At 38.4% G+C, this 10,110-nt stretch overlaps 1 protein-coding gene across 1 annotated transcript; it reads right to left on the reverse strand.

Annotated features, from left to right (window-relative positions):
- Window positions 1–616: 616 nt before the first annotated feature.
- LOC107681610 (E3 ubiquitin-protein ligase TRIM39-like) lies at window positions 617–6,366 on the reverse strand. Its single transcript, XM_016477919.1, has 8 exons — window positions 6,355–6,366; window positions 5,799–5,888; window positions 5,362–5,673; window positions 5,161–5,256; window positions 3,630–3,863; window positions 3,391–3,538; window positions 1,731–1,766; window positions 617–1,180 (listed from the first exon to the last, which is right to left on the reverse strand). Exons 1-8 carry the CDS (start codon window positions 6,364–6,366, stop codon window positions 633–635), a joined length of 1,476 nt encoding a protein of 491 aa, XP_016333405.1. The 3' UTR covers window positions 617–632.
- Between the last annotated feature and the right edge of the window lie 3,744 nt (window positions 6,367–10,110).

Below are 10,110 nucleotides of genomic sequence, written 5' to 3' on the forward strand. Positions count from 1 at the left end.
GCGAGTGTGCGAAACTTGATCGAGTAACTGGATACTGGACCTTCTCCCTGCCATAGCAGCACCAAGGCTCGTGCTGCTTCAGTTCCCTAAGCCGAGCGATCAAACACCTTGCGTAGTTCCTCCGAGAAGCTCTCAAAGGAGGAACAGCAGTTGTGCTCATTATCCCACATGGCCGTGGCTCGCTAGACACACCAAGAGCGTGATGGTGAAAGCTACCTTGGACCGCTCAGTGGGAAAACAGGAAGGCTGCAGTGAGAAAGTCAGAGAGCATTGGGACAAAAAGGAGCTACATGTGTTAGGCTCACCCAAGTAAGGAGCAGGAGGATTGAGCCATGGTTCAGTGTGACGGTTACTAGTTCCATCGGGATCAGGAGGAGGGGTTGCCGTTGGAGCCGCGGGAGGGCTGTTGTGTAGCTGATCAAACCGTTCAACCAGCTGGTTAAGCTGAAGAGAGATCAATTTGTACGTAAACGTCAAATATTATAGATTTTAAAAACTACGTATATGAACAATTCATCCCTTGAATAGTAGCACACACCATACATACCAGACCCAATAACATACATAATACATTTTTATTTTTAATTATAAAAATAATTATTCATCCAGTATTTTATACAAGTGGTGTAAATTTATTTATTGTAACTGACTGGTGTGATGATCAGTGGGGCTGAGTTCTGACCTCCATTATTGGAGCCTGGGCTAAAATATGGATAGAGTTTGTCTGTGAATGACTGACCAGTGAAAGAGTAGATAAGAGAGCTGAACTCCACATCATAAAAGGAGACCAGACCCTCCTCATAATCCACAAACACACCGACCCGCTGCCTTGTCTCGCTCAGACACAGGGAGGTGAAGGGTTCAGCACAGGCAAAAAATTCCTTCCCTTTCCTCAGAACCACAGTCCAGTATCCATCCTCAGGTTTCAGTGTGATCTTTCCCTTCCTGTCAGTGGATTCTCTGGCCACTCCTAAAGTCCAGTCAGTCTTTCCTTGCACCTGCACCTCAAAATAAAATCTCCCTAAGGAGAATCCCTCCTTTCCCAGGACACAAGGATATGTATCAAATCTCTCTAGTTTGTCTGGTAGTTTCTGCTCAGTGTCTCCATGTCTCACTTGTTTTCCATCATCAGACAGGATGAGGTTTGGATGAGCTGTATCAGGATCCAGAGTCGCATCCACTGAGAAAACAGAGAATATGAATCACAACCTCAAAATAGATATTTTGTAATGACTAATCAATTGATTGATTAATTGTTTATAATTTAACGCCAGCTACCACAGCTATATTCATGGCGTGGAAAAAAGAGAAATATAAAACAACAAAATAAAAAAGGTTATTTTTTTTTAAATTTGTTATGTTTGATTTAAAAAAAAAATAACCAAATCTGGTCTCACTTTATTAAAACATTTTTTTATAAGAATCAACTGAAAAATAAAGAGTCCTAAAAGAGTTCAAGACATCACAGTCCATTAAAATATGCTCAATGGACTCAAGAAAGGCAATAAAGGAGGATTTTCACCCATTAACAAAATCTTATGGGTTTGTTTGAAGTGACCTATTAGACAACAAATGTAGACAATACAGTCACAGTGATTATCAAAATTTAAACAATGTTTTGATATTTTGTGATGTTGTTTTAATAGTTAATTCAGTTTTTCATGAAATTGTAGTGCAGTGATAAAGCTTTGAGTATATGAATGTAAATTAGTGCAGACAGCACACTGTACCTGCATACTGCTGCTTCCACTTCAGTTCTAGAGACAAGACAATAACACATTATTAGATCATTGAGATTTTTTATGTGTGGAATTAGACAAGCTTTATGTTCTCTTGTGTTGACAGTTAATCCAATTGGATGTGGTTCATCCATCATGTTTGTATGCTGACATTACCCTAGCATGGCTGTCGATCACAAAGAATTGCTGTCCTTTAGTTACGCAGGACGTGCACCAACAATTGGTCATCATTTGAAATGTCTCACTCAGGGCTGGACTGGGACAAAAAAATCGGCCCTGGCATTTTTTGGTCCAGGCGGCACACCACCACATATAGGTATACCATATATATATATATATATATATATATATATATACGGTATATATCCCCCAAAGAAAAGAAGCTAAAAGGTCAAAGTATAATTTCCAATTACTAAAAATAAGTATGCAACTGTGTACAACATACAGGCTACTATAATTGAAAATGTTGCCAGTAATCTTCACACTAAGGGACAGCAAAGACCTCCTTAAAGAATGCAACCTTTATAAGAATAAGAGAGGAAGGTGGAGAATAAGTTAATAAATTGTGATCTTTTTAAACACAGTGGTTACAGTACTGGTATCTTTAATATTGAAAGTTAAGTATTTTAATATATTGCAAACTCACAAAATAAAAAATAGTGTGTGAATATCCCAGCTCATTGTTTTGGATAAGAATAAAACGTCAGGTCATATTTAAATCTAGATTTATTAGCATTGGCCCATAGAAACCTCTGTGAACACACTTCCGTTTCACACAAAAAAGAGCAAGGGACGAATTTTCGTTTTATTAAAAAGTGTTTTACACTCGTGGTGCACACACACATTAGGACAGGTTAGATTCCTCTGTTTCCCCTTCATGCAAGCCCCTGTTATCAAGCTCCTTACCGATTAAACTCCTCTCCTCCTGCTGCATGTCGCTTTGGCCCTCATCACTCACAGCAGAGCAAGCCTGTTTTTGATAACGCTGCTGTGTACATTTTGGAACTGCCTATGACGAGGCACATTTTGCGACATCCGCCTCCAAATTTTTTATCTACTTTTCCCTGAGCTTTTCAGTACCACTGTTTCGCTTTGGTTTGTCCATTTTGAGAGACTGAGAGGAAGGTGGAAGAGAGGTGAAGCGATATTTACATACGCGGAGCAAGATCCCTTATCACTCCATCTATATAATGCTTTGTGATGGGCCGCTGTACAAATTGTACCGGCCCAAAAGTGCGTCGGCCCACCAGGAAAATGCCCGGTATGCCAGATTACCAGTCCAGCACTGGTCTCACTTTATGTTGAATGGATTTCAAAATTGTATGTACAGTTGTGTTACTGCTCTGCTAATTCAACCTTCACACTCTGCTCTTACTGATGATGTCAAATGAGTGAAGATTGGCCACCAGGCTGTGCATATAACGGCATGAAACCTCCCACACTATAATAGGCCAGTCCTTCAGTTTCATTGTCCAACCCCTATAGTTTAGAAGTGCTACTGAAATGTCTGACTTAATCTGACAACCTCGCTGCACTTGACTTAACTGCTCTCTCAATTAAAAATTGATTTCTTGTGTCACGACCCATTTAAGGTTATATTTAAATAATTGTGTACAACATTGTGTATTTATCTTATCATGTATGGACGCACCAGTTTGCGAGAGTTTCTCATCTAGAGTGTTCTGCAGTTGAGTCAGAGCTCTGCTGTACACAGCCAGACTCTCTTGTGCCTTCATTCTGATCTCTGGCAAGTTCCTGTTACTCCTAGTTTTTGTTGGGCTGCACAGGGATGAGGAAATCTACAGCAGGAGAGAGGAGAAATCCTTCAGCATGGGGAGTGTTATGTTGTCATATACTGCATTATCATTGATCAGAGAGATGTTCACTGACCTGTAGGAGGTGGAGGTGATCTTCAGTGTGTGAGAGCTGCTCCAGCTCAGTGTTTCTGGTCTCTATCTCGGTGATCTTCTGCTCCAGATCTTCAATGAGCTCTTTATCCTGTTTCTCTGCTGCTTTCTGCTGCTCCTCCATCATCTCCAGCACTTCAGTCTGACATCTCTCAATGGAGCGGATGAGATCAGTGAAGAGCTGAACACGAGCTGCTTTCTCCTTCTCTGTGTTTCTCTGCTCAACCAGGTCAAGCAACAAATTATTAGCTGTGTTTGCTAAGGCAAGAATCAGTGTTATTATTGCCCATACCTAAGTTTATTTAGAGGGTTTTCAAAATCCCTCAACCAAACTTAATTAAACTTGGTCCTGCAGTGTTTACACTCAATGATTCCTCAAATCATGTGTCTTGGTGAAAACAGATGTGCTATTTCTTTAGTGAGCAGTTAATCACAGCCGTGTCGACATTCAGACCAACAGCAGGGCTCCTATTGTGAAGTTACTATAAACTAACTTGCATTTTAGACTTTTTGTGTCTGTGTTTTTCAGTGGCCTTGTCTGTATTTGCTTCAACCACAAAAAGTATGTCTTCAGTGTGTCCCTGACCCCTTCCTCTAGCCTCCTATGTCCCTTCCTTAGTGTGAATCTGACCACTTTCTCCAGCCAGGTCCCCATCATCTCAGCTGGCTGCAGTGTGTTTTTTCTTAACTGCTCCCACTTACTGTTATTCACAAGTATATGAAATAAAAATGATGTACAAAAACGTATATATACGTGAAGAGGCCTTGCTTACTATATACGTAGTATATAGACTATTCTGTTTCACAGAATAAAACAGAGCAAATAAAGTGTAATGACATAAATAAAAACAGTATTCTTCCACCAAACAATGCAGTTCCTCAGAAACAGTTGTGGTTCCAACAAAGTGGTTGTCGAGCAACACACAGAAGTAAACAAAAGTGTATATCTGAAGTGTAATTTACAACAGCTTCGAACGCGGCTCAACCAATCAGAATCAAGGACCGGGGCTATCCGTTTTATAATTGTGTTTAAAACCCAGGCATTTCAACACCTTTTTGTTGATTGCATACACTCTAAAAAATGCTGGGTTATATTTAACCCAGCATTTTTTAGAGTGTACCGATAGTCCACTGGGCGGGGGTTTACAGCTGGGAAGCCTGAAAAATCTTGCTTTGTGGTCAGGTTGTCAGCCTTTCCCATCGTGGGACTTATTATTGCAGCTTTTTACATAACACGAGCATACCATTTTACAGATAAAAGGACGCCACTGAAACACCACAACCATAGAACACCACAAAAAAGGCTGCTATCCACAATGCAGTTTGGTTATCAGTAGTTTGATGTCATCTGACAAAGACCTATACACAGGCTGGTAGTCTGACTGAACAAACACAGACAAGCGAAGTGATACAAAACAGTGAAAAACCCAGTGCTGACTGTATATCAGGAGTCCTGGAGGACCAGAACTAAATGATCTATAATAAATATTTAAGTTTGTATTGAATTAACTCACTTTTCTGACTTCTGCTGAGTTTTTGATGTCTTGAATCTTCTTGATGCTGTTCTGGATCAGCTGTTTGGCATTTTCCTGTGTCTTCATCAGTTGAGTCTAGACAAAGAACAACACACAATGATAATTGATTTGTTTATTTCACAAAATAAAAAAAGTGATTGCAAATGATATAAGGCCTTTAAAAATGATTTTAACGTCTACCTTTTTCTTTTTACTCTCTTCTTCTATAGAAACAGTGTCGTGGTACATGTGGCCTTTCACAGCACACTCCATACACACACTCGTCTGATCATCTCTACAGAACTGCTCCAGAGGTTTCTTGTGTTTCTGACATATATAGTCCTCCAGATTACTCACAGGATCCATCAGTTTGTGTTTCTTTAAACCTGCCACTCTCAAATGAGGCTCCAGGTGAGTTTCACAGTAAGAGCTCTGACACACCAGACACGACTTCAGAGCTTTCAGCTTTCTTTCCTCACAGATGTCACAGAACTTCAGGCTGATTTGAGAATGCTGGATAGAGAAATTATGACAATAATAACCTGCACTAGTGTAAAGTCAACATGTGTAGAGCTTGAATGTAGAGTGGTTGATTTCAAGAAGATAAAGTATAAGAATTAAGAAGGTTATTGACTTACATGGATGATTATCCATACTCCCTCTCCTTTCTCGTCTATATGGTGGTATTGGGGAAGATTCTGCCATTGTTCTTTACTTATGCCTTGTGCCTTTGCAAGGGGAAAAATAATTAAATTAAATTAAATTAATTAATAAATAAATAATCAGCTAACAAACAAACAAACAGAATTTGTAACTAATAACTGCTGTTTACATTAAAGGAAAAGTACTGATTACTCTTTTCCCTCAAAATGAACAAATATGTTGAATGAGCAAATGGATATTTCATTTTGTTTAAATATTTTTATTTTTTTATTTTTAGCTGCAGTGTATTTCAAATGAAATGGTTTTAATTGTATTTCACTGTAGTAAACATTTTATTTTGTAGGAGAAACATTCCTTTCCAAACCAAACTATTTATATTAAATGCAAACAATAAACATAAACAAATCTTTTTGAAATATTTTCTGACAAAATGCCTTCCCACAAAATAAACTGATGCAAGGTCAAGTTCTATTTAATCTTGTTAAGCATGTCTGCATTTAGACAGTCCTACTTCGCAAAACCTGATTTTACCAAGTGCGACATGTTCCTGGATCAACATCTTTGTTGACCCTGGAACAACACTGTGATTAACCGATCAGACTTGAAGAACCAGTTTATAGTTTTTGTGAAGTTATGTTTCTTATGTTTTAAGTCATGTGACAAAATGACAGAAACACCAAACTTTGTTGTACAACCAACCAAATGACTTACGTCTAATATTATACCATTTCAGTGCAGTAAACAACTAAAGTAGTTGACTATTTGACATGATTAAACCCTGGGGCATATTGCATAAACCCATGTTAAGAGTGTCTTAAGAACTTATATGACCAACTAGCAATTAGTCAGGTAATCGATCTTACTTTTCGGTATCATATTAGACCAATGTATGTTTTTGTGTAACTGACATGAAAAAAAATAAAGTTATGAGCGGTCTTAAAGAAAACTAAAACATACAAACTTGTAAGACTAGTTTTATCAGTTTATGCAAACAGCCCCTGGTTCTGTTCAACGTATTTCAGTTCCATTTATATTAGAAACCTGTTCATCTCTCTTATTATTTCTATCACTTACCTGTGAGTATCAGATGTGTCCACAAGGGTCTCTGAACGGCTCAATAAATATTCTTTTGTTTAAGGAGGTTAATTATATCGATTCACGCGTCCATATTGTTGCAGATTAAGTGAGTTTCACTTTGTCTGTATCTCTCACTGAGCTACAGTGATGTCAGAGCTCCTCCTGTATACAGTCATGGCCAAAAATATCGGCACCCTTGGTAAATATGATCAAAGAAGGCTGTGAAAATTAATCTGCATTGTTAATCACAAAAATCTAACCTTTCATTGGATGATAAGAATTTAAAATGGGGGCAAATATCATTATGTAATAAATGTTTTTCTCAAATACACACAATTATTGGCACCCCTAGAAATTCTTATGAGTAAAATATCTCTGAAGTATATTCCCAATTCCCATCACAATTTTGAGCACTCCAGGGTGATTATGAACATGAAATTATCCAGCCTGCACGGTGAGGAGGAGAGTTTGAGTGGCTAAAGACTCTCCAAGTACCACAGCTGGAGAATCGCAGAAAATAGTTGAGTCTCGGGGTCAGAAAACCTTTTAAACAATTGTCAAACAGCACCTACATCACCACATGTTGTTTGGGAGGGTTTCAAGAAAAATTCTCCAAGCTCATTCAAAAACAAACTCCAGCATATTCAGTTATCCGACACGACTGGAAATTCAAATGGGACTGGCTTCTATGGTCAGATGAAACTAAAAAAATGAGCCTTTTAGCAGCAAACACTCAAGATGGGTTTGGTGAACACAGGGATAAAAAGTACCCCATGTGTACAATGAAATATACGGCTGTATTTTTAATGTTGTGGGCCTATATTTCTTCTGCTATGGCCATTCCAGTCCTCTGACCTGAACGCTATAGAAAATGAGTGTGGTGAGCTGAAGAGGAGAAGCACCGTCATGGAGCTGGAATCTAAAGGGTCTGGAGTGATTCTGGATGAAGGAATGGTCTCTGATCTCTTTTCAGGTGTTCTCTAACCTCATCAGGCATTATAGGAGAAAATTTAGAGCTGTTAAACTGGCAAATGGAGGTTTCAAAAAGTATTGAATAAAAGGGTGCCGTTAATTGTGGCCAATGTGTATTAGAGATAATCCAAACACAAACCTCAAAAACAACACAAAAATGGGTCACTGAGCACAAAACCAAGCTTCTGCTATGGCCATTCCAGTCCTCTGACCTGAACGCTATAGAAAATGAGTGTGGTGAGCTGAAGAGGAGAAGCACCGTCATGGAGCTGGAATCTAAAGGGTCTGGAGTGATTCTGGATGAAGGAATGGTCTCTGATCTCTTTTCAGGTGTTCTCTAACCTCATCAGGCATTATAGGAGAAAATTTAGAGCTGTTAAACTGCCAAATGGAGGTTTCAAAAAGTATTGAATAAAAGGGTGCCGTTAATTGTGGCCAATGTGGATTAGAGAAAAACATTTATTTCATAATGATATTTCCCCCCATTTTAAATTCTTATTATCCAATGAAAGGTTAGATTTTTGTGATTTTTTTTTAAATAAAAGATCAAAAGGATTAACAACGCAGATTAATTTTCACAGCCTTCTTTGATCATATTTACCAAGGGTGCCGATATTTTTGGCCATGACTGTATGTACATATTTGAATTTGTCCCTGTATTTGGTGAGTTGGGTTCATGTGTGTATGTTTGTATTGGGACTGATGTTTCTATCAGCCCCCGAAGAAGAGATATCAGCAGACTTACAAAAGACTGGCATAATTTGTTAAGAGTTTCCAGGACAAATTCTGCATAACATACAGATGTTAGTCAGTCCCCAGACAGCAACCAGTGTCGGCCCAGATCCGGCCCACATCTGGCCCACATGGATTTCACGCAGGCCTGATGTGGGCCGGATCTGGGCCAACACTTGGCAGCTTGAAGGTTTCCTGAACAACATTTACAAAATTCACTGTAGCGTACAAGGTAACGTTAGATATTTTGCTCTAACCACTGGTTACAGTAAATAAGATAAATAAGTTAAGACTGATGATACACGGAGCAACTTTTTGAGCAATGTTGCCTTCACTGAAAAAAATTATACTACATTTTTTTCATGGTAAGTGGTTGCAAACAATTTATTTTAGCTACATTTAATAAAAAAAATAAGTTGAAAGTTAGTCAACTAAATTAGTTTATTTAAATGTAGCTAAAATAAATTGATTGCAACCACTTACCTTAAATAATGTAGTAAATGCAATGAATCATTTTTTTCGGTGTTCAGTGGGCAACCAGGTGAAACACACGGCCCACGACCGATCTAAGTTATGCAGATAGAAATTTGTTACCTATTCTCAATGGGAAAGTGCCCAAGCAACATTGCTCAAAAAAAGTTGCCCCATGTATCATCAGCCTAACAGTTGAAGTTACGGTATGTTTAACTAATGTGGGGTAATGTGAATTAATCAGCAATCGTAGGATTTATTAATGCTTTTTTATGCCAGGTTGGGGTAATACACAGATTTTCTGTCATGGTCTATGGACCCCCTGAATTAGCCTTGGCCACCCCCTGGCCACCCCATCTATAAAACTCTGCCACTGTGGACACACCTCTGGCTCCACCACCGCGTAAAAGGTTTTTAACATCTCAAAGACAAAAAAAGTAAATGCGGGTAATTTCCTGACATGAATATTAATATCAGTGTTTGTATTTATTCACAGAAGTAGACCAAATTAGACTTCTTGATAAAAAATTTCTAAGCGGCAAATGACAGATTGCTGCTCTTCCTTTACATTTTCAGTCTAAACTGTTTTGCTTTGTTTGAAGCTAAAAAACAACAACAATAACTTACCTACGTTTATTTCTTAGAGAAACATTTAAAAATAACAACTTGCATTGCATTTATAGATGAAAAAGTCTCCAGTAGAGGACGCCATTCGCTCACAATAAATGCTGTTATTAATGTTATTTCACTCAAAAATTGAGATATTAACTATTTTTTGTTGAGAGAATTTGAATGAAGTTTGCTTATAGAAATTAATTCATTTTCATTAATTCATTAAAACTCACCAGGATCTAAGTGAAGGAACCCAAGAAGAGAATGAGAGGTGAACATCTCTGTTACTTATGTAACTCTCCTTCCCTGAAGGAGGGAACGGAGACGTCACGTCGGTGACCGACAAATTGGGATCTCACTTAGAGAGACCAATCCACTTCGAGTGTAAACTAAACGAGCCAATGCACATTGGCATGCGATTAT

The sequence above is a fragment of the Sinocyclocheilus anshuiensis genome, unplaced genomic scaffold (genome assembly GCF_001515605.1).
Source record: "Sinocyclocheilus anshuiensis isolate Anshui unplaced genomic scaffold, SAMN03320099.WGS_v1.1 scaffold1524, whole genome shotgun sequence".
In the NCBI taxonomy this organism is placed as follows: Eukaryota; Metazoa; Chordata; class Actinopteri; order Cypriniformes; family Cyprinidae; genus Sinocyclocheilus; species Sinocyclocheilus anshuiensis.